This window comes from Cervus canadensis, chromosome 2, assembly GCF_019320065.1.
Source record: "Cervus canadensis isolate Bull #8, Minnesota chromosome 2, ASM1932006v1, whole genome shotgun sequence".
NCBI classification, from domain to species: Eukaryota; Metazoa; Chordata; class Mammalia; order Artiodactyla; family Cervidae; genus Cervus; species Cervus canadensis.
This window is the reverse complement of record NC_057387.1, coordinates 12,287,246-12,312,786: the sequence shown is the minus strand read 5'-3', so window position 1 is coordinate 12,312,786 and position 25,541 is coordinate 12,287,246. Positions and strand designations below refer to the sequence as shown.

The window sequence follows — 25,541 nt, the reverse complement described above, 5'->3', positions numbered from 1 at the left end:
TCTGATGACAGCTATGACTGTGCCCAGGGAAGAAGAAGTGTGCCTCTATTCTTCAGAGAGAGAACAGACAAATCCAACCAGCCTGCTAAAAGAGTTCTCTGCTGTCTGGGTAGAAAAGGGGCCCCTAGGTTTGGCCAAAAACCACACACTCTTCATGGTGGACATGAAGCCAAGGGCCACTGCTGTCAGACAGAGGCAATATCCAGTACCACAGGAGGCATGCCTGGGAATTTGAAACCACATCCAATGCCTGCGTGACACCCAAATTTTGATTGTCAATCTCCCTTCAACACTCCACTCCTACCAGTTAAGAAACCTGGAGGGAACGACTGTATCCATAACCAGGATCTCCACACCATCAGCAACACAATGATGACTATCCATCCAGTGGTCCCAAACCCTTACAAGCTCCTGAGCCTCTTACCCATCTATACAAGCTGGGTCAACTGTCTCGATCTCAAGGATGCCTTCTGTTTCTGCTGTCACGGGCCAGCCAGCCCTTCTTTACCCTTGAGTGGGAAGACCCACACACCAGGAGACAGACAGAACTGACTTGGACCCGACTGCTGCAAGGCTTCAAGAACTCACCTACCTGGTTTGGTGAAGTCCTGGCTGTGGATCTTGCTGCCTTCCCCAGAGAAACTTTGAACCGCACCCTACTCTAGTACATGGATGACCTGTTGCTAGCCAGTCAAACCGAAAGGGACTGCTGGAAAGTCACCAAAGCCCTGCTGGCTCTGCTATCCACTACGGGGTACAGGATGTCATGGAAAAAGGCTCTTATCTGCAGACAGGAGGTCAGTACCTTGGGTTTGTCATCTCTAGAGGCCACTGGGCCCTTGGGCATGAGAGGAAACAAACTATCTGCTCAATACCTCAGCAAAGCACCAAGAAATATTTGTGAGTTCCTTGGGGTTGCTGATTTTAACGGATCTGGATACTGAGTTTTTCTGAAATTGCCAAACCATTGTACGAAACCACAGCAAGGTCTGGTAAGGACCCCCTAGAGTGGGGGCCTAAACAAGAAACAGCCTTCAGGGAGATAAAAAGACTTTTGACCAGCGCTCCAGCATTAGAGCTGCTAGATGTTTTGTGGGACTTTAACCTCTTCATGCATAGAAAAATCACACTGCACTGGGGGTCCTCACACAGTTGGGCCATGGCAGTGCCTGGTCGCATACCTGTCCAAACGACTGGATCTTGTGACCACGGGATAGCCTTCATGTCTCCAGGCTTCAGCTGCCACTGTGGTCCTGGTCAGAGAAGCAGATTAGCTTACACTAGTACAAAATATAAATATAAAGTTTCCCCATGCTGTTACTGCGCTGATGAACAGCCAAGGGTACAGGCGGCTCACCAACACCAGGATGACTACTATCAGGGACTACTCTGTGAAAACTCATGGGTCCACCTTGAAACTGGGCAGATGCTGGATCCCACTATCTTCTTACCTAAGGAGACAGTAACCCGTGATCATAACTGCGAATAGGTCATAGATGAAATTTACTTGAGCAGGCCAAACCTGATGGATGTTCCCCTCCAAAACCCAGAACTGGAAGTGTTCATTGATGGAAGCAGTTTTGTCAGGGCAGATACCACCAGACAGGCTATGCAATAACAACAGTAGACAGTGTAGTAAAGGCTTCCCGCATGGGTGGGCAGCCCAACGGGCTGAGCTGTGGGGACTTATCCAGGCACTAAGGCACACTGAAGGAAAGTGAGTCAATATCTACACTGACTCAAGGTACACCTTTGCTGCTTTACATGTTCATGGAGTCCTTTTTAAAGAAAGGGGACTACTGATAACAGGAGAAAGGAGATCACAAACAAAGAAGAAGTCCTTCAGCTGTTAGAGGCAGTTTGAAACCCTTCCCAAGTGGCAGTCATCCGTTGCAAAGGCCATCAAAGGAGAACTGATCCAGGTAGCAAAGGGAATCAGTTGGCCGACCAGACAGTCAAGAAGGCAGCAACCCAACCAAGTCCCACGGTATGCCCTGAGCCAATTTCTAAGGTACTCTTGGAACCAAAGTTGCCTCCATCCCTGAGATATACTGAGGAAGAAGATCAATGGGCTTTAGATGAGGGAGGAACAAAAGAAAAAGAGGGTTGGTGGAGTCTGCCAGAGCAAAGGCTCTTTGTCCCCAGCAATATAGCAGTCCAGCTGGTGAAACAGCACCATGAGACAACTCACTTAAAGAAAAGTGCACTGGAAAGTTTACTGAGCTGCTACTATTCTGTTCCTAAGCTCCCAACCCTGTGTCCTCAGATCAGTGCTAGGTGTGACTTGTGCGTGAGACAATGCCAGCCAATGACCAAGACCCAGCCCAGGGGTTCAGACACTTGGGACACTGCCCTTTGACTTCACTGAAGTCAAGCCCTGCAAGTGTTCTAAATATTTATTTGTGGTAGTCTGCACCTGCTTGGGATGTGCTGAGGCCTATCCCAGGCACGCTAAATGGCACGTGAGGTGGCCAAGGCCCTACTAAGAGAGATAATCCTGAAGTACGGGCTACCTGCCTCCATAGGGTATGACAAAGGGCCAGCCTCTGTGTCTGAGATAATCCAGACTTTATCCAAGGCACTGATGGTTAAATGGAAGCTCCCAACCGCTAACAGGCCACAAAGCTCAGGGAAAGTTGAGCACATGAATCAGACCCTCAAGAGCACGTTAGTTAAGCTCTGTCAGGAGACCCAGTTACCTTGGGTCGTCATGCTACCCCAGCCTTGCTCTGAGCCCAGTGCACCCTGAGATCCTCAGGCTATTCTTCTTTGAGATCTTATATGGGAGACCACCCCCAGTGATAGGGAAGCTCAAGGGAGACTCCCAACGACTAGCTGACCTGAAGATGTCCTGACACCTCCAGGCCCTGGGAAGAGTCTTCCGCCATGTTGCTCAAGAAACCTTAGGAAGGACTCCCGTTCCTGTGGGCAATTGGGTTCATTCCTATAAGCCAGGAGATGAGGTATGGGTTAAAGACTGGAAAGAGGAAACACTTCAGCCAATCTGGACAGGCCCTCAAACAGTCGTCCTGGTGACCCCTGCTGCTGTTAAGTTACAGGTGTCACTCCGTGGAGTCACCATCCCTGGGTGAAGATAACAGCACCTCTAGAAGGGTGAGAGAACTGGACTGCTGAGGCTCATCTCAACAATCCCACTTTGGGTCTTCCTTCCTAGACACCCAAATCCTGCCCAAGATCTTCAACCCTGCTCAAGTCATTTCAGGGCTGGCTGGTTCACACATGGTGGAAACTTGAGGAATTTGACGAGGGACATCTGAGAGTCAGGGTTATGATGACACCCTGCCAAGTAGGGACTGGTTGCACCACTGACCTTGATGCTTTCTGTGGGTCAAATATGAGGGATTTCTTTGGTTAAAATCTACCCCCAAAGTAATGGGATTATTAAATGGAATCAAATGTTTTGTATAATAGCAGCTTATATCCTGCTGAGATATAGTGCATTAGAAAGTAAAGCAGCCCCACATGTACTCCATGCATTCACATGACTAGATCAGGTCAGGGGGTCACTTGGACCTTGCTTCGCCATACTCACTTCCCCTGCCAAGGAGAGGCCCAAGAAACCTGTGTTCATAACAAGGCAACCTATTCTATTTGTCAACAAGAAGGCCAATATATTTGGTTTGACCACCAGATTGCCCCCTAATGAAGATTGGTTAGAGGTTCAGCACCAAGAAGGAGGGCTTCTGATTAACCAGACACAAATTACAAATTTAGAACCTCTGGTGGTGGTACATTTTGAAGTGTGTGCTGCTATTAACAGAAACCCCTGGAATACTATAAAATGTGGGGCTTATCATGGGAACAACAGTACTCGTTCAATGACAAATATATGTGTGAATTAGCACCCACCCACTACTCTTGCTATGGTTATTGTTGGGCTCACTGCCCTCACTGGAGCTGTGTCACATGGACAATGTGAAAAGATAAAAGAAGATAACTCTCCTTCAAAAGGGAACTGTTGGCCCCAATTGTGAACTAGGGATGTATAATCCTGTCAGTTTCACTATCTTCAACCCCGGGGACTCAAAATGAATAAAAATGGTTTCAAAATCGGTATTTATATCAATGGGAGAGGTGCTGACCCAGGAACTGTGTTGGATTTCCAGAGTGTTTCTGTTCCATTCCTGGCATCTACACAAAAGCTCTTCCATTCTTTTTATAAAGAGATAGAAAGTGGTCCCCCTCCTTCTTCAGTCAAAACTAAAAACCTGTTCTTAGCTCTAGCTGAGAACATAGCCCAGACATTAATGATTATTTCTTGCTGTGTGTGTGGGGTAACTAAGATGGGAGAACAAACCAGAGACCCTTCAACAGCTCAGGTGAATTCAAGAAAACCAGGGTCAGAATTTGGCATTTAAAGACTTCCATAACTGGCAAGAATTGTCTGGAGCTGTGGGGCCCAATATTCAACATTCCGGTAGGAAGAGTCACTTGTCTTCGCTAAAGATATTATAATGCAAATACTCACACCTCTGATTGGTGGGGAAACACAAACTATACAGAGCCTAATCCTCACCCTCTAGCAAGCTTCCCCAATTTAAAGACCAGACGGGATGACTTGTCCACTGAAGGTCATTGACCTGCTCCAGAAGGATTATTATGTTGGATTTGTGGGGCTAATGCATATTCAATTTTGCCAGCCAACTGGTCAGGGGGGCATGCTTATTGGGGACTATCCATCTCTCCTTTTCCTACTTCCCCTAGCCCAAGGTTAATCACGGGGAGTCCCAGTTTATAAAGACAAAGTCCTCATCAAAAAGTGCAGATATCTACAGATTGGAAATTGGAAAGATGACAAATGTCCTCCTGAATGTATAATCCTACACTATGGGCCAGCCAATTGAGCAGAAGATGGGTCCTGAGGCTACCAAGCCCCAATTTACATGCATAACAGAATTATCTGGCTCCAGGCAGTGGTTGAGATCTTTACTAATGAAATGGTCAAGTTTCGTAACTTATTGGCAGAACAACAAACCAAGATGCATAATGTTATTTATCAGAATCACCTAGCTCTAGATTACTTACTGGCTACAAGGGGTGGCGGGGGGCATCTGTGGGAAGCTCAATCTTAGCAACTGTTGTCTACAGATAGATGATAAAGACAAGGTCTTAGAAGAAATAACCAGGAAAATGACTAAAATAGCTCATGTCCCAGTCCAGACTTGGAAGGGATGGAATCCTGGAGAGCTACTTGAGGGATGGTTTTCTTATCACGGAGGATTCAAAACACTAGCATGAATAGTCCTACTCTTCTTTTGGATCTGCCTCCTCTTTTCGAGCCTTTTGTCATTAATCATGAGGACAGTTTCTGGCCTAGTAGAAGCTGCAGCAGATGGAGGGCACCACACACCTCCTAGCCCTGAGAGGTTATCAGCCCCTGGGCCAAGAAGATCAAGAAGTTGGTGCCTTATAAGATTTAAGGGGCTTCAAGGGGGGAGACTGAAGAGGAAAATTGAAAACTTACACTCAGAAATAATTTCATGCTAGTTCTGCTTCTGTAAAAATATTCTTGCAGCTCCAAGATAGGAACAAGATGACCTAGCAATTGCCTATTACCATAAGATATTCTGATAAGTATGGAATGTTCTATTCCTGCTTCTGTGAATTTCTGTTTGTCAATTCCCTGCACATAACCCATAGCAACTCCTGTGCTCTGTAACTGCCCATTTCCCATAGCACCCAGGTAACCAATCATCCAGTGCCAGTGTAATTGTGTGTACTGAACCTATAAAAGTAAAGCTCATCCTGAGTTCGGGCTCCCAGAACCCTAGAGCGTTAGCTCATCTGGGACTGCAGGCTTAATAAACCTGAGTTCTCCAACCCTCCACGTCTGGTGCTTGGTTTCAACAGTCGGATTCTTGCAACATGTCCACTGCTGAGTTTTCCAAATTTGCTGGCATATTGAGTGCAGCACTTTAACAGCATCATCTTTTAGGATTTGAAACAGCTCAGCTGGAATGCCATCACCTCCACTAGCTTTATTTGTAGTGATACTTCCTAAGTCCCACTTGAATTCATACTCCAGGATGTCTGGCTCTAGGTGAGTGATCACACCATCATGGTTATCTGGGTCATTAAGATCTTTTTTGTATAATTCTTCTGTGTATTCTTGCCACTGCACTTAATATCTTCTCCTGCTAGGTCCATACAGTTTCTGTCCTTTATTGTGCCCATCTTTACATGATAAGTTCCCTAGGTATCTCTAATTTTCTTGAAGAGATCTCTAGTCTCCCCCATTTTATTGTTCTCCTCTGTTTCTTTGCATTGATCACTGAGGAAAGCTATTTTTTCTCTCCTTGCTATTCTTTGGAACTCTTCAGTCAGATGGATATATCTTGCTTTTCCTCCTTTGCCTTTCACTTCTTTTCTTTTCTCAGCTATTTGTAAGGCCTCCTCAGATAACCACTGCCTTTTTGCATGTCTTCTTCTTGGGAATGATTATGAGCACCATCTCCTGTACAATGTTATGAACCTCCATCCATAGTTCTTCATTAGTATTTGCCATAATAATTATTATTCTTTATAGGACTCAGTTTATTTGATTTGTGTATTAATTTTCTATTGCTTCTACCACAAATTAGTATAAAGTTAGTGGCTTAAAACACCAAAGTATTATTTTATCTTTTTGGAGATCAGAAGTCAAATAGGGGTCTCACTGGGCTAAATCAAGTTGATTTAAAAAAAAAATAGTCATAAGCTAGAAATTGAGAATTATGTTTTATTCAGTGTACATTTTTAGGACTTCAAGCCTGAGAGACAGCATCTCAAGTAAACCTGAGAGAACTGCTCTGAGGAGGCAGGGGGTGGAGTCAGGTCATATAAAAGTTTGCAACAAGGGGCAGGTAATCTGAACATCAAAAGATAATTGTTAATTAAGGAAAAGCAGATATCTCAAGGAATTTAGTGCTTTTCTATGTGTGGGACGGCGCAAAAGTCTGGGCTTACTGAAATCACTCCTTTCATATTCATCTCAGCTCTCTGGGGCTTTTTCACACCCCTGTTGCCCCCCTACTCCATCTCCTCAGTAATCACCATGGGGAGTGACTAATGGCTGCAGGATAACAGGCACTGTTCTTCCTGGGCCCCTTCTGAGCTCAGAAGTTCATATTTGGGGGCTTGAATCACTGATGGCTGTGACATCGTTCTTTATTGATATGGCAGGAAATGCTCCATTTCTCAGTGCTGTCAGGGCTGTGTGCCTTCCTGGAGGTTCCAGAGGAACAAACATTTTCTTTCACCTTGTGCCTTTTAGTGTCTACCTGCATTCTTGGGTTCATGGCCACACTTGTCCGTCTTCAGAGCCAGCAATGGAGGGACAATTCCTTCTCACATTGATCTCTCTGACCCCCTCTTCTTTTTCCTCCTTCTTCTTGTAAGACACTTGTAATTACCTTGGTTCCAACCAGTTATTCTGGAATAATCTCCCTATTTGAAAGTCAGTTAATAAATATCCTTAATTCATCTGTTACTTTCATTTCCCTTTGCCAAATAACCTAACACATTCAGAGGTTCCGGAGGTTGGGGCACTATTCATCTACCACAATTTGGAATTCCATATGTAGGTAGTCCTCCCTATCCTCTCTCTTCTCACCAGCTAGAGGTATCAATTCAGTTCCGTCACTCAGTCATGTCTGACTCTACCACTCTCTGGACTGCAGCATGCCAGGCTTCCCTGTCCATCACCAACTCCCAGAGCTTGCTCAAACTCTGGTATGAAAAGGCCAGAGATATAACTGCTCACAAAGACCCCTTCAATCTAGCTCTCAAATCCTCAATAGAAACAGGAGAAAATTTACACAGCGATACATCTTAAGAGCCTCATTCAGTCAACTCTTTTTTCCCCTAGAGTTTCTGCTGCATAGGGAAATATCCGTTATGAGAGTGACTTTGACAACTTTAGTTTCCCACGTGATATCTATGACAAACTTGTCAGTGACTTCTCTGCCTGTGCAGACCTCAAGTTTAGTGGCATGTTCTAACCACACTTGGTTTGTGGTTGCTGGTCACTGCCACTGAATCTCTCAGAAATGTCTCTAGTTTGGCATCCCAGCACAGGCCATATGTCAATGCTCCATAAGGGCTGTGTAGTCCCAGGCATCATCTGAACAGGAGAAGCAGGGCAATGGTCCTGGACCAGGTCAAGTCCTTCCTTCCCCACCTTCTTCCCCTGGAAAGAAGGAAACATCCCAATTTCTTATATACAATGCATCCTGGAAGGTGAGGTCCAGCATATAGTTTTTCTTTTTAATGGAAGAATTTTAAGGCTTGCTGATCTAGTAAGATCACATAGGGCTTACCTCAATTGTTTCTTTTCTTATTGTCACTGCTGTATATTTGGGTTTTGGGAAAATAGTGCTTCTTCTGGAAAATGCATTCAGCATCCTGAGAGGGAGGTTGCCAGAGGTTCAGTGAGATAATGGATGAGAAAATGTGAACTGTAAAGTTGTCCACTCATGTGATGCTCCATTCTTCTTTCTCACCTGCCCCAGAGCCCGTGATCATTCCTGAGATCCTGGTCAAGTCATCATCCATCACACCAGGCTGGTGCAATATCACCCTGGAGTGTGACGTCCCAGGAAACAGAGAAGACCTGAGTGTGACCTGGGAAAGCACGGGCCTTCCCAGGGAGCTGGAGTGGAGTGGGACACCAGAACTAGCCCCCAATACCTGGGAACTGACTGTGAACTTGTCCCTGATCCAGTCCAGTGCCACCCTCACCTGTGTGGTCAGCAACCATGTGGAGAAGAAAACTGCCTCTGTAGACTTTGCACAAGTCTGTTCCCATGGTGAGTGCAACCTGCCAGAGGGGAGGGGCACTCCCGGAGTTCACGTGCTCTCGGTGAGAGCTCTGGGCTTCTCTCCCCTCTCTGTTATTAGTACCACCTTCCACTGGGGTCACCTAATACCTGAGCCTGGGAAGCACAACCAATTTGCTTCTGCTTTTAAATTTCTTGCACATCCATGCTCTCCTCTCCAGCCCTTGCCATTGTTGGTCCAGACAGCAGCCTTTCAGGAACTCTCCCCACATCACTCATCATTCACTGGGTGTTCAGTGTAGTCTTAGAAAAAGGGAACTGGATTGTGTCAGCTGTGCCATCTGAGGGTTTGACCTCCAGTGTCTCCCTGTATGATTCAGGGCTCAAATGCTTCTCTGCCCATGTCACTCTCCTCACATATTTCACACTGGATTGTTTAACTAGAGACCCTGAAAGAGTCTTGCTATCACAAGATTCCAACCCTCTGGAAATGCTGTTTCCTCTACCATCAGTCCTCCAAAGTCAAGAGCCCTTCACTTTTTTATTTCTTCCTGTTGAGGGATGTCTCTCAGTTAAGGCCAGCTTCATGGGGGATGATCAATATGGTTACCTAGGGTCCTGTGCTTGGTTATGGTTCTGTTCTTAATAATGTTCGAAGAAAAGGAACCTCCATCTCATTTGGTACGGGGCCTTGCAGGTGCTGTGACCTTCCAGCATAGACATTATCTTTATAAAGGAGCGGTCCAAGGCCACCCCACACTGAGTTAACAATTCTGTTTATGGACTTGTCTCCTGTGTAACTTAGAATACCTGGATGTCAGAGGCCATGTCTTGTTGTCTTTGAATTCATGTCCCAAGCAAAGACTCTGGCAGTGTTTGTTCACATTCACTGTCTCATTGAATCATGAATGAATATGTGCAGTTTGCCCTTCTAACCCATCCTCCACAAGGGACACCTGACCTGCTGGAGGCATCTGATATGTCAGCATCACTTAAACCCCTATAACCCTCCCCTCAGACTCATCATGGACTGTCAGATAAAATAAACATTCAGTCAGACCCTTGGGAAGGAGGCTCTTTCTCCCTCTTCTCCTCTTCATCTGGCTCCTTCCTGATCTGTCCCTCTCCAGCTTGCAGCATGAGGTGGTGGCAACCCTCAGGGCTGATGATCTGACAGTAAGATTCCCTGAACATGGTGCTCCTCCTTTCTGAAATTCTCTGCCCACCTTGAATATCTGGGAAACTCCTACTCCTCCCTCAAGACTCAGTTTATGCATCACCTCCTCTGGACAGCGCATCCTGAAGACATGTGTACCAGGTGGTATTTTCTCAGTTCAGTTATGAATGAACCTACTGCACTCTTACCTCTTCAACTTCTGAACTAGGACTTTAGACTTCTCCATATGTTTTCTATCTCCCTATGGCAATGGATATTTAAAATTCTGTCTTCCCTTAACCATTCTCCATTTTCTCTGTGTGAGGGAAGCAGGTTCACAAGAACAGACCATTTCTGGCCCCTTTGGAATCCTCCTATGTATCACTGTGCTTGTGCTATACTTCCTGGGAACTGGACTGTGCGTTTGGAAAATATATAAGAGGGAAAGGAACATGGATACTGGAAGAGGCAAGTTGCACTTCTTTTTCTTCCTCAGATAAATCCTCTCTTCTATTGAAACCCTCTTTCTTCACCTTGCTGCTCAGAGATTTCCCCCTGCAAAAGGGCGGATGGGTGTGATAATGGCACTGGGGTATAACCATGGAACTGGGTACAGGTTTTTGAGACTGAGATTAAAGCTCAACTCTGTGTATGTGTGTGACTCAGGAGCAGCATTGCAGGAGGACCAGAGGAACCATGATGATGGCAATGGGACAGAGCAGAGTTAAGAGGAGTATCAAGAAGGAATGGTCCAGGTGAGAGGCGGGAGCTGTGATCATCCTGGGCTTTACCAGTTTCCTCTGCACCTACACTTGTGCTTATCAAACCTAATCACTGCTACTTCTGTCCCGCTGCCTCTTTCTGAACAATCAACACTGTTAACTAGGAAAATATACATCTGAGGCCTATGTAGTACTGGAAACTTGGGGGGGCATCCATAAACAGTGCGTGTCAGCAGTAGTGGTTCCAAGTGGGTTCCTTTGTTGTTTGTCAGTAAGTCGTGTCTGACTCTTTGAGACCCCATGGACTGTAGCATGCCAGTCTTCTCTACCCTTCACTATCTCATGGAGATTGTTCAAACTCATGTCCATTGAGTTGTGATGTCATATATCCATCTCACCCTCTTTTGTCCCTTTCTCCTCTTGCCCTCAATCTTCCCTAGCATCAGAAACTTTTCCAACGAGTCAGCTTTTCCATTAGGTGGCCATATTACTGGAGCTTCAACTTCAGCATCAGTCCTTCCAATGAATACTCAGGACTGATTTCTTTTAGGATTGACTGGTTTGATCTTTCAGTCCAAGGGACTCTCAAGAGTCTTCTCCAGCACCACAGTTTGAAAGCATTAATTCTTTGGTTCTCCCTCAGCCTTCTCTTGGCTCAGAGGGTAAAGCATCCGCCTGCAATGCAGGAGACCTGGGTTCAATCCCTGGGTTGGGAATATCCCCTAGATTAGGAAATGGCAAACCCACTCCAGTACTCTTGCCTGGAAAATCCCATGGACAGAGGAGCCTGGGAGGTTGCAGTCCATGGGGTCGCAAAGAGTCAGACACAACTGAGCCACTTCACTTCACTTCACAGCCTTCTTTGTGGTCCAACTCTCACATCCATCCATAACTACTGGAAAAATCATATCTTGATTATGCAGTTCTTTCTGTCAAAGTGATGTCTCTTCTTTTTAATATGCTGTCTAGTTTGGTCATAGCTTTTCTTCCAAGAAGCAAGCATCTTTTAATTTCATGGCTGCAGTCACCATCTGCACTGATTTTGGAGTCCAAGAAGATAAAATCTGTCACTGGTTCCACTTTTCCCAATCTATTTGCCGTGAAGTGATGGAACTGGATTGCATGATCATGGTTTTTGTATGTTGAATTTTAATCCAGGTCTTTCAATCTTATTAGGAGACTCTTTAGTTCCTCTTCACGTTCTGACATTAGAATGATATCTTGAAGTTGTTGATATTTCTCCCGGCAATCTTGATTCCAGCTTGTGCTTCATCCAGCCTGGCATTTTGCATGATGTACTCTGCATATAAGTTAAATGAGCAGGGTAACAATATACAGTCTTGGCATACTCCTTTTCAGATTTGGAACAAGCCTGTTGTTCTGTGTCCAGTTCTAACTGTTGCTTCTTGATCTGCATACAGATTTCTCAGGACATCCAACCAGTCATTATTTTCCACTGGGTCATTCTTCAAAATGCTTCTTGTAATCCATCTGCCTCTCATTCCTTTATTCCTATATTCTACCTGCAGTTTCAGCATTTTCACAATGCCACCAACATTATAGGAGAGTTTCTGTGTATAACTATTATACATTTTTTGATTATAGATTTCCTAGTGTGTGTGTGTGTGATGTAATAGCTCATTGTCACTTTTGAATTGCATTTCCCTAATGATTAATGTCAGACTTTATTTTCTTGGGCTCCAAAATCACTGCAGATGGTGACTGCAGCCATGAAGTTAAAAGACGCTTACTCCTTGGAAGGAAAGTTATGACCAACCTAGATAGCATATTAAAAAGTAGAGACATTATTTTGCTAACAAAGGTCCATTTGGTCAAGGCTATGGTTTTTCCTGTGGTCATGTATGGATGTGAGAGTTGGACTGTGAAGAAAGCTGAGCACCGAAAAATTGATGCTTTTGAACTATGGTGTTGGAGAAGACTCTTGAGAGTCCCTTGGACTTCAAGGAGATCCAACCAGTCTATCCTAAAGGAGATCAATCCTGGGTGTTCATTGGAAGGACTGATGTTGAAGCTGAAACTCCAATATTTGGCCACCTGATGTGAAGAGTTGACTCACTGGAAAAGACCCTGATGCTGGGAGGGATTGGGGGCAGGAGGAGAAGGGGACGATAGAGGATGAGATGGCTGGATGGCATCACCGACTCGATGGACCTGAGTTTGAGTAAACTCCGGGAGCTGGTGATAGACAGGCAGGCCTGGCGTGCTGCGATTCATGGGGTCGCAAAGAGTCGGACACGAATGAGTGACTGAACTGAGCTGCGCTGAATAATTAATGAAATTAGAAGATAATTGCTCCTTTGCAGGAAAGCTATGTCAAGCCTAGACAGTGTTTTAAAAAGCAGAGACATCACTTTGTGACATGGGTCCATATAGTCAAAGCTATGGTTTTTCCAGTAGTCATATATGTGAGAGTTTGAACTTAAGAAGGCTGAGCACCGAAGAATTGATGCTTTTGAACTGTGGTGTTGGATAAGACTCTTGAGAATCCTTTGGTCTCAAGGAGATCAAACCAGTCAATCTTAATGGAAGTCAACACTGAATACTCTTTGGAAGGACTGATGCTGTAGCTGAAGCTCCAATACTTTGGCCACCTGGTGAGAACAGCTGACTCTTTGGAAAAGACTCTGATGCTGAGAAAGACTGAAGGTAGAAGGAGCAGAAGGTGACAGAGGATGATGTGGTTGAATGGCATCACTGATTCAATGGTCATGAACTTTAGCAAAGTCTGGTAGATGGTGATGAACAGGGAAACCTGGAGTGCTGCAACCCATGGGGTTGCGAAGGATTGGACATGACTTCGTGACTGAACAACAACAACAACAATAATGATAACAAGGTTGAACATCATTTCCTGTGTGTTAACCATTTGTATACCTTATTTGAATTAATTCATTTCTCTCCAAGTCCCTCTCGTCATGCTTTATTCCCACCACACCAATAGAACTGCTTTTGTTCAAGTCACTAGGAAACTTCATTAAACTATCATTACGTCTCATAGACAACCTGTTTCATCTCCTTTCAATCTCAGCAGCAATGGAGCTGTCTTTGCTTGAATGCCCAGCATCACCTTACATTCAACAATCATAATCATTTCTCTCACACTCAGTGGTAGCTCCCTAGCTGCCTTGACTAGTTTCTTTCTCATCTCTTCAATCTCTAAATTCTGGAATATCCCAGGGGTCAGACACAGACCATCCATGTAATTTTTCTTCACTATCTATACTCATTATTTTCTTGTGTTATAGCCATGTACTAATCCCCGAACCTGTGACTATGTAAACTTATGAGGCAAAAATGTCTTACAGGTTATCCTAGATTTTACTGATTTTCTCATAACCCACATTCTATCACCAAATACTGTTATCTTTTCTATCTATCAATATATCTCATCTATCATCTATTTACCTGTCATCTATCTATATTGGTAATATGACTATCTCTTATCACATATCTGATCCAAGATATCCACAAATATTTACCTGGAGTAGTTTAGTAGCTTCACAGTCTCCCTGTTTCTGTACCCTTTAAGTTTATTTTCAAACAGCATTCAGATAGTCTTTCTAATAATTTACGTCACATAGGTGGCTGGGCTTAACAGCACCTATTAGGTTATCTTGGTATTCTTAAAAGATATTCACATATGTTTATGTGGGACACAATGGAATACAAAAATTGATATGAAGATGTTGATAGTGGTTAACTTCTGGGTCTGTTTCCTTTTCTGTATAATAATATTTTCCAAAATACCTAACAGAAAAACATCATTTATTTAAAGTTTTAAGCATCGGATTGACATGACCAGAGCTGATCTTAGAAATAGTAAAACACATACACCCCAAGAAGAAGTTTATCATCCTGTAAACCAGTTGTTATAGACTGAAGTATGTCCCCTCAAAATTCATATGTTGAGGCCCTGAAAGTGAAAGTGAAGTCGCTCAGTCTTGTCCGACTCTTTGCGACACCATGGACTGTAGCCCACCAGGCTCCTTCATCCATGAGATTTTTCAGGCAAGAATATTGGAGTGGGTTGCCATTTCCTAAACCCTAATATGATTGGAATTTGAGGTATAGCTTTTATGGAGGTAGTTAAGGTTCAATGAGGTTGTAGGAAGTAGACTAATTTGATAGAACTTAAGAGAAAGAGTTCTCTCTTTGCCCTGACAGAGAAAAGGCCACGAGGTCACAGTGAGAAGGTGTTGTCCACAAGCCTAGGAGAAAGGCATCACCAGAAACCAACTTTTACTGCACCTTGATCTTGGATGGTGAACTTTCAGAAATATGAGAAAATAAATTTATATTATGTAAGTCATTCAGTCTGTGATCTTCTGCTACAGCATCCAGAGAATACTAATATATAAATTCAAGCATTTATTCCCATGTCTTTATCTTTCACTTTCTATTGTGTTCAAATGACTCCTTCAGGGTTTTTATTGAAATCACCCATAAAACTTACTTAGATCTGTCTATAGACACTAAAGGTAGTAATAGAAAACCAATATAGATGAACATTTTGTTCTTTGTTTAAAATTAATTAATTTGTTAATTTTACTTTACAACATTGTATTGGTTTTGCCATACATTGACTTGAATCCGCCATGGGTGTACATGTGTTCCCCATCCTGAACCCCCTTCCCACCTCCTTCCCCATCCCATCCCTCTGGGTCATCCCAGTGTACCAGCCCCGAGAACCCTGTATCATGCATCGAAACTGGACTGGTGATTGGTTTCACATATGATAATTTACATGTTTCAATGCCATTCTCCCATATCATCCCACCCTCATCCTCTCCCACAGAGTCCAAAAGACTGTTCAATACTTCTGTGTCTCTCTTGCTGTCTCGCATACAGGGTTATTGTTACCATCTTTCTAAATTCCATATATATGCATTAGTATACTGTATTGGTGTTTTTCTTTCTGGCTTACTTCACTCTGTATAAGGGGCTCCAGTTTCATCCACCTCATTAGAACTGACTCAAATTAATTCTTTTTAATGGCTTAGTAATATTCCATTGTGTATATGTACCACCGCTTTCTTATCCATTTGCCTGCTGATGGACATCTAGGTTTCTTCCATGTTCTGGCTATTATAAACAGTGCTGCGATGAATATTGGGGTACACGTGTCTCTTTCAATTCTGATTTCCTCAGTGTTTATGCCCAGCAGTGGGATTGCTGGGCCATATAGCAGTTCTATTTCCAGTTTTTTAAGGAATCTCCACACTGTTCTCCATAGCGGCTGTACTAGTTTGCATTCCCACCAACAGCGTAAGAGGGTTCCCTTTTCTCCACACCCTCTCAAGCATTTATTGCTTGTAGACGTTGGATAGCAGCCATTCTGACTGGCATGTAATGGTACCTCATTGTGGTTTTGATTTGAATTTCTCTAATAATGAGTGATGTTGAGCATCTTTTCACGTGTTTGTTAGCCATCTGTATGTCTTCTTTGGAGAAATGTCTGTTTAGTTCTTTGGCCGACTTTTTGATTGGGTCTTATATTTTTCTGGAATTGAGCTGCAGGAGTTGCTTGTATATTTTTCATATTAGTCCTTTGTCTGTTTCTTCATTTGCTATTATTTTCTCCCATTCGGAGGGCTGTCTTTTCACCTTGCTTATAGTTTCCTTTGTTCTGCAGAAGCTTTACGTTTCATTAGGTCCCATTTGTTTATTTTTAAAATTTCCAATATTCTGGGAGGTGGGTCATAGAGGATCCTGCTGTGATTCATGTCGGAGAGTGTTTTGCCTATGTATTCCTCTAGGAGTTTTATAGTTTCTGGTCTTACGTTTAGATCTTTAATTCATTTCAAGTTAATTTTTGTGTATGGTGTTAGAAAGTGTTCTAGTTTCATTCTTTTACAAGTGGTTGACCAGTTTCCCCAGCACCACTTTCTTCTTTTTTTTTTTCTTCATTTATTTTTATTAGTTGGAGGCTAATTACTTTACAATATTGTAGTGGTTTTTGCCATACATTGACACGAATTAGCTATGGATTTTCATGTGTTCTCCATCCCGATCCCCCCTCCCACCTCCCTCCCCATCCCATCCCTCTGGGTCTTCCCAGTGTACCAGCCCTGAGCACTTGTCTCATGCATCCAACCTGGGCTGGTGGTCTGTATCACCCTTGATAATATACTTGTTTCAATGCTATTCTCTCAGAACATCCCACCCTCTCCTTCTCCACAGAGTCCAAAGTCTGTTCTGTACATTATGTCTCTTTTTTCTGTTTTGCATATAGGGTTATCGTTACCATCTTTTAAATTCCATATATATGCGTTAGTATACTGTATTGGTCTTTATCTTTCTGGCTTACTTCACTCTGTATAATGGGCTCCAGTTTCATCCATCTCATTAGAACTGATTCAAATGAATTCTTTTTAATGACTGAGTAATATTCCATAGTGTATATGTACCATAGTTTCCTTATCCATTCGTCTGCTGATGGGCATTTAGGTTGCTTCCATGTCCTGGCAAGTATAAACAGTGCTGTGATGAACACTGGGGTGCACGTGTCTCTTCCAGATCTAGTTTCCTCCGTGTGTATGCCCAGGAGTGGAATTGCTGGGTCATATGGCAGTTCTATTTCCAGTTTTTTAAGGAATCTCCACACTGTTCTCCATAGTGACTGTACTAGTTTGCATTCCCACCAACAGTGTAAGAGGGTTCCCTTTTCTCCACACCCTCTCCAGCATTTATTGCTTGTAGACTTTTGGATAGCAGCCATCCTGACTGGCGTGTAATGGTACCTCATTGTGGTTTTGATTTGCATTTCTCTGATAATGAGTGATGTTGAGCATCTTTTCACGTGTTTGTTAGCCATCTGTATGTCTTCTTTGGAGAAATGTCTGTTTAGTTCTTTGGCCCATTTTTTGATTGGGTCATTTATTTTTCTGGAATTGAGCTTCAGGAGCTGTTTGTATATTTTTGAGATTAATCCTTTGTCTGTTTCTTCATTTGCTATTATTTTCTCCCATTCTGAGAGCTGTCTTTTCACCTTGCTTATAGTTTCCTTTGTTGTGCAAAAGCTTTTAAGTTTCATTAGGTCCCATTTGTTTAGTTTTGCTTTTATTTCCAATATTCTGGGAGGTGGGTCATAGAGGATCCTGCTGTGATTTATGTCAGAGAGTGTTTTGCCTATGTTCTCCTCTAGGAGTTTTATAGTTTCTGGTCTTACATTTAGATCTTTAATCCATTTTGAGTTTATTTTTGTGTATGGTGTTAGAAAGTGTTCTAGTTTCATTCTTTTACAAGTGGTTGACCAGTTTTCCCAGCACCACTTGTTAAAGAGGTTGTCTTTTTTTCCATTGTATATCCTTGCCTCCTTTGTCGAAGATAAGGTGTCCATAGGTTCGTGGATTTATCTCTGGGCTTTCTATTCTGTTCCATTGATCTATATTTCTGTCTTTGTGCCAGTACCATACTGTCTTGATGACTGTGGCTTTGTGGTAGAGCCTGAAGTCAGGCAGGTTGATTCCTCCAGTTCCATTCTTCTTTCTCAAGATTACTTTGGCTATTCGAGGTTTCTTGTATTTCCATACAAATTGTGAAATTATTTGTTCTAGTTCTGTGAAAAACACCGTTGGTAGCTTGATAGGGATTGCATTGAATCTATAGATTGCTTTGGGTAGTATAGCCATTTTCACAATATTGAGTCTTCCAATCCACGAACACGGTATATTTCTCCATCTATTTGTGTCCTCTTTGATTTCTTTCTTCAGTGTTTTATAGCTTTCTATATATAAGTCTTTCGTTTCTTTAGGTAGATTTATTCCTAAGTATTTTATTCTTTTTGTTGCAATGGTGAATGGTATTGTGTCCTTAATTTCTCTTTCTGTTTTCTCATTGTTAGTGTATAGGAATGCAAAGGATTTCTCTGTGTTAATTTTATATCCTGCAACATTACTGTATTCATTGATTAGCTCTAGTAATTTTCTGGTAGAGTCTTTAGGGTTTTCTATGTAGAGGATCATGTCGTCTGCAAACAGTGACAGTTTTACTTCTTCTTTTCCTATCTTGATTTGTTTTATTTCTTTTTCTGCTCTGATTGCTGTGGCCAACACTTCCAAAACTATGTTGAATAGTAGTGGTGAGGGTGGGCACCCTTGTCTTGATCCTGACTTTAAGGGAAATGCTTTCAATTTTTCACCATTGAGGATATTTGTTTTGGGTTTGTCATATATAGCTTTTATTATGTTGAGGTATGTTCCTTCCATTCCTGCTTTCTGGAGATTTTTTATCACAAATGGATGTTGAATTTTGTCAAAGGATTTTTCTGCATCTATTGAGATAATCATATGGTTTTTATCTTTCAATTTGTTAATTTCATGTATCCAAATTAATATCCAATTTAATCAAATTTAGTATCCAATTTAATATCCAATTTAATATCCACAAATCAATGAATCCTTGCATTCCTGGGATAAAGCACACTTGGTCATGTTGTATGATCTTTTTAATATGTTGTTGGATTCTGTTTGCTAGAATTTTGTTAAGGATTTTTGCATCTATGTTCATCAGTGATATTGGCATGTAGTTTTCTTTTTTTGTGGCATCCTTTTCTGGTTTTGGTATTAGGGTGATGGTGGCCTCATAGAATGAGTTTGGAAATTTGCCTTCTTCTGCAATTTTCTGGAAGAGTTTGAGTAAGATAGGTGTTAGCGGTTCTCTAAATTTTTGGTAGAATTCAGCTGTGAAGCCATCTGGTCCTGGGCTTTTGTTCACTGGAAGATTTCTAATTACAGTTTCAATTTCTGTGCTTGTGATGGGTCTGTTAAGATCTTCTATTTCTTCCTGGTTCAGTTTTGGAAAGTTTTGCTTTTCTAAGAATTTGTCCATTTCTTCCAAGTTGTCCATTTTATTGGCATAGAGCTGCTGGTAGTAGTCTCTTGTGATCCTTTGTATTTCAGTGTTGTCTGTTGTGATCTCTCCATTTTCATTTCTAATTTTGTTAATTTGGTTCTTCTCTCTTTGTTTCTTAATGAGTCTTGCTAATGGTTTGTCAATTTTGTTTATTTTTTCAAAAAACCAGCTTTAGCTTTGTTGATTTTTGCTATGGTCTCTTTAGTTTCTTTTGCATTTATTTCTGCCCTAATTTTTAAGATTTCTTTCCTTCTACTAACCCTGGGGTTCTTCATTTCTTCCTTCTCTAGTTGCTTTAGGTGTAGAGTTAGGTTATTTATTTGACTTTTTTCTTGTTTCTTGAGGTAAGCCTCAAGTATTGCTATGAACCTTCCCGTTAGCACTGCTTTTACAGTGTCCCATAGGTTGGGTTGTTGTGTTTTCATTTTCATTCGTTTCTATGCATGTTTTGATTTCTTTTTTGATTTCTTCTATGATTTGTTCATTATTCAGAAGTGTGTTATTTAGCCTCCATACGTTGGAATTTTTAATAGTTTTTTTTCCCCCTGTAATTGAGATCTAATCTTACTGCATTGTGGTCAGAAAAGATGACTGGAATGATTTCAATTTTTTTTAATTTCCCAAGGCTAGATTTATGGCCCGGGGTGTGATCTATTCTAGAGAAGGTTCCATGTGCACTTGAGAAAAAGGTGAAATTGATTGTTTTGGGGTGAAATGTCCTATAGATATCAATTAGGTCTAGCTGGACCATTGTGTCATTTAAAGTTTGTGTTTCTAGACAGGAAACACAGAAAGGTTGTATGAATGTGAACCCAAAACAACAAAGCAAATGGCAATGGGACCATTCTTATCAATAATTACCTTAAATGTAAATGGGTTTAATGCCCCAACCTAAAGACAAAGACTGGCTGAATGGATACAAAAGCAAGAACCTTATATATGCTGTCTACAAGAGACCCCCCTCAAAGCAAGGGACACATACAGACTGAAAGTGAAGGGCTGGAAAAAATATTTCACACAAATGGAGACCAAAAGAAAGCAGGAGTCGCAATACTTATATCAGATAAAATAGACCCCAGCACCACTTCTTAAAGAGGTTGTCTTTTCTCCATTGTATATTCTTGCCTCCTTTGTCAAAGATAAGGTGTCCATAGGTGCATGGATTTCTCTGGGCTTTCTATTTTGTTCCATTGATCTATATTTCTGTCTTTGTGCCAATACCACACTGTCTTGATGACTGTGCCTTTGTAGTAGATCCTGAAGTCAGGCAGGTTGATTCCTCCAGTTCCATTCTTCTTTCTCAAGATGTTTTGGCTGTTCGAGGTCTTTTGTATTTCCATACAAATTGTGAAATTATTTGTTCTAGTTCTGTGAAAAATACCGTTGGTAGCTTGATAGGGATTGCATTGAATCTATAGATGGCTTTGCATAGTATGCTTATTTTCACTATATTGATTCTTCCAATCCAGGAACGCAGTATATTTATTTCTCCATCTATTTGTGTCCTCTTTGATTTCTTTCATCAGTGTTTATAATTTTCTATATATATGTCTTTTGTTTCTTTAGGTAGATTTATTCCTAAGTATTTTATTCTTTTTGTTGCAATGGTGAATGGAATTGTTTCCTTAATTTCTCTTTCTGTTTTCTCATTGTTAGTGTTTAGGAATGCAAGGGATTTCTCTGTGTTAATTTTATATCCTGGAACTTTACTGTATTTATTAATTAGTTCTAGTAATTATATGGTGGATCTTTAGGGTTTTCTATATAGAGGATCATGTCATCTGCAAACAGTGAGAGTTTTACTTCTTCTTTACCAATCTGGATTCGTTTTATTTCTTTTTCTGCTCTGATTGCTGTGGCCAACACTTCCAAAACTATGTTGAATAGTAGTGGTGAGGGTGGGCACCCTTGCCTTGTTCCTGATTTTTGGAGAAATGCTTTCAATTTTTCACCATTGAGGATAATGTTTGCTGAGGGTTTGTCATATATAGTTTTTATATGTTGAGGTATGTTCCTTCCATTCCTGCTTTCTGGAGAGTTTTTATCATAAATGGATGTTTAAATGGTACAATAGACCAGTTAGACCTAATTGATGTCTATAGGACATTTCACCCCCAAACAATGAATTTCACCTTTTTCGCAAGTGCACACGGAACCTTCTCCAGGATAGACCACATGCTGGGGCATAAATCTAGCCTTGGTAAATTAAAAAAAATTGAAATCATTCCAAGCATCTTTTCTGACCACAATGCAGTAATTACATGTCAATTACAGGAGAAAAACTATTAAAAATTCCAACATATTGAGGCTGAGCAACATGCTTGTGAATGACCTACAAAGCCCAGAAGAAATAAAAAAGAAATCATAATATTCATAGAAGCAAATGAAAATGAAAACACAACAACCCAAAACCTATGGGACACCGTAAAAGCAGTGCTAAGGGGAAGGTTCATAGCAATGCAAGCTTACCTCAAGAAACAAGAAAAAATTCAAATAAATACCCTAACTCTACACCTAAAGCAACTTGACAAGGAACAAATTACGAACCCCAGGATTAGTAGAAGGAAAGAAATCTTAAAAAAAAAATAGGGGGAGGAGCCAAGATGGCGGAGGAGTAGGACGGGGAGACCACTTTCTCTCCTACAAATTCATCAAAAGAATAACTGAATGCAGAGCAAACCTCACAAAACAACTTCTGATCGCTAGCTGAGGTCATCAGGCGCCCAGAAAAGCAGACCATTGTCTTCGAAAGGAGGTAGGACAAAATATAAAGGATAAAAAGTGAGACAAAAGAGCTAAGGACGGAGACCCGTCCCGGGAAGGGAGTCTTAGGCGGCCTTGCTTGGGCTAGGGTCCCGGCCTGAGTGCCCTGAGGACAATCGGAGGGAGCTTCTGTGAGGTGCCAACTTGAACTGTGGGAGACCTAGGGGGAGAGAGTTGACCGGCCGGAACACACTGCCGGCCGTTCGCAGAACAAAGGGACGGAGAAAGTCCCAAGAAGAGGTCGCAGGCTGCGGACCCGCCCAGCCCCGCCGGAGGCAGGAGGCAGGGGGGAGGGGAAGGTCGCGGCGAGACACAGGGCGCAGGCACCCGACCGGCGCGGGGCGGGGACTGGGGCTGGGGACGCGGAGGGCGGAAGGCGCGCGCACCCGACTGGCGCCAGCGGAAACTGAGACTGGGTCCGCGGAAGGGAGTGAGTGCGCCACACCCGGGGATAGTGCGCCCATCAAGCCCCTCGCTGCCTGGACCGCTCTGACGGGGAAGGCACAGAGAGCAGGCGCAGCTTTTCCTTCCGCGCTTTTGTGTAACACCCGAGGGCTGGAACCTAGCGCAGCGCGGGGCGCGCTCCATATAGAACAGCCGGGAGCCCGAGCAGCGGCAGACGGAGAAAGCAGCGTCAGCCCCTCCGGGCAGCGCCAGCCCGCCCCCGCAGGGCCAGCCCCTCCCCGCAGCGTCAGCCCCGCCCCGCAGCGCCAGCCCCTCCCCGCAGCGTCAGCCCCTCCCAGCAGAGCAACGGAACTAGCTGACTGAATAAGAGTCCACCTCCGCCGGCCTGTGTCAGGGCGGAAATGAGAGTCTGAAGAGACCGGCAAACAGAAGCCAAATAAACAAAGGGAACCGCTTCAGAAGGGACTGGTGCAACAGATCAAAATCCCTCTAGAAAACACCGACTTCACTGGAAGGGCCCTGTAGATATCGAGAAGTGTAAGCTGGAACGAGGAGCTATCTGAAACTGAGCCGAACCCACACTGACCGCAGCAGCTCCAGAGAAACTCCTAGATATATTTTTACTTTTTTTTTCTAAGTAAGGAAAAAAAAAAAAAAATTTTTTTTTTCTTTTTATATTTTTTCTTTTTTATTTTTTCTCTTTTATTTTCCTTTAAAATTCCCTATTACTCCCCCATTACTCCTTAACTTTCATTTACATAGATTTTTACGATTTTTTTAATTAGGGAAAAAAAAATTTTTTTTTTTCTTTCTTTCTTTTTTTTTTTTTTTTTTTTTTTTTTTTTTTTTTTTTTTTTTTTTTTTTTTTTTTCTTTTTTCTTCTTTTTTTTCTTTCCGTTTTCTCTTTTATTTTCTATTTTTCTTTTTCTCTTATTTCTTTTAAAGTCCTCTAGTACTCCTCTACTACTCTTCATTTTCATTTTCACTACACTATAACCTTACCAAAAAAAAAGAGAAGCCCTATCTTTAAACCGAAGATTATTCTCTCCCAATCTTGACTCTCTGTTTTCTACTTCAGAACACCTCTATTTCCTCCTTTCCCCTTCTCTTCCCAATCCAATTCTGTGAATCCTTGTAGGTGTCTGAGATACGGAGAACACTCTGGGAACAGACAGCTGCGTAGATCTGTCTCTCTCCTCTTGAGTCCCCCTTTTTCTCCTCTTGCTCATCTCTATCTCCCTCCTCCCTTTTCTCCTGTTCATGTAACTCTGTGAACCTCTCTGGGTGTCCCTAACAGGGGAGAATCTTTTCACCATTAACCTAGAAGTTTTATTATCAGTGCTGTATAGTTGGAGAAGTCCTGAGACTACAGGAAGAATAAAACTGAAATCCAGAGGCAGGAAACTTAAGCCCAAAACCTGAGAACACCAGAAAACTCCTGACTACATGGAACTTTAAGCAATAAGTGACCGTCCAAAAGCCTCCATACCTACACTGAAACCAACCACCACCCAAGAGCCAGTAAGTTTTAGAGCAAGACATACCACGCAAATTCTCCAGCAACACAGGAACATAGCCCCGAATGTCAACATACAGACTGCCCAAGGTGACACCTAACACATAGACCCATCTCAAAACTCATTACTGGGCACTCCATTGCTCTCCAAAAAGAAGAAATCAAGCTCCACGCACCAGAACACTGACGCAAGCTTCCCTAACCGGGAAACCTTGACAAGCCAATCGTCTAACCCCACCCACTGGGTAAATCCTCCACAATAAAAAGGAACCACAGACCTCCAGAATACAGAAAGCCCACTCCAGACACAGCAATCTGAACAAGATGAAAAGGCAAAGAAATACCCAACAGGTAAAGGAACATGAAAAATGCCCACCAAGTCAAACAAAAGAGGAGGAGATAGGGAATCTACCTGAAAAAGAATTTAGAATAATGATAATAAAAATGATCCAAAATCTTGAAAACAAAATGGAGTTACAGATAAATAGCCTGGAGACAAAGATTGAAAAGATACAAGAATTGTTTAATAAAGACCTAGAGGAAATAAAAAAGAGTCAATTAAAAATGAACAATGCAATGAATGAGATCAAAAACACTTTGGAGGGAACCAAGAGTAGAATAACGGAGGCAGAAGATAGGATAAGTGAGGTAGAAGATAAAATGGTGGAAATAAATGAAGCAGAGAGGAAAAAAAGAAAAAAGGATCAAAAGAAATGAGGACAACCTCAGGGACCTCTGGGACACTGTGAAACGCCCCAACATTCGAATCATAGGAGTTCCAGAAGAAGAAGACAAAAAGAAAGGCCATGAGAAAATACTCGAGGAGATAATAGCTGAAAACTTCCCTAAAATGGGGAAGGAAATAGCCACTCAAGTCCAAGAAACCCAGAGAGTCCCAAACAGGATAAACCCAAGGCGAAACACCCCAAGACACATAATAATCAAACTACCAAAGATCAAACACAAAGAACAAATATTAAAAGCAGCAAGGGAAAAACAACAAATAACACACAAAGGGATTCCCATAAGGATAACAGCTGACCTATCAATAGAAACCCTCCAGGCCAGAAGGGAATGGCAGGACGTCCTGAAAGTAATGAAAGAGAATAACCTACAACCTAGATTACTGTATCCAGCAAGGATCTCATTCAGATATGAAGGAGAACTCAAAAGCTTTACAGATAAGCAAAAGCTGAGAGAATTCAGCACCACCAAACCAGCTCTTCAACAAATGCTAAAGGATCTTCTCTAGACAGGAAATGCACAAAGGTTGTATAAACGTGAACCCAAAACAACAAAGTAAATGGCAACGGGACCACACCTATCAA

General features: G+C 42.4%; 1 protein-coding gene across 1 annotated transcript in view; it reads left to right on the top strand.

Annotated features, from left to right (window-relative positions):
* LOC122426735 (SLAM family member 5-like) overlaps window positions 1-25,541 on the top strand; it is a 76,815-nt gene that overhangs the window by 5,588 nt on the left and 45,686 nt on the right. Inside the window, exons 3-5 of the mRNA XM_043445863.1 lie at window positions 8,511-8,807; window positions 10,267-10,401; window positions 10,600-10,688. Of these exons, the coding sequence (XP_043301798.1) occupies window positions 8,511-8,807; window positions 10,267-10,401; window positions 10,600-10,661 (494 nt within the window). The 3' untranslated portion in view covers window positions 10,662-10,688. The remainder of the gene's footprint in view (window positions 1-8,510; window positions 8,808-10,266; window positions 10,402-10,599; window positions 10,689-25,541) is intronic.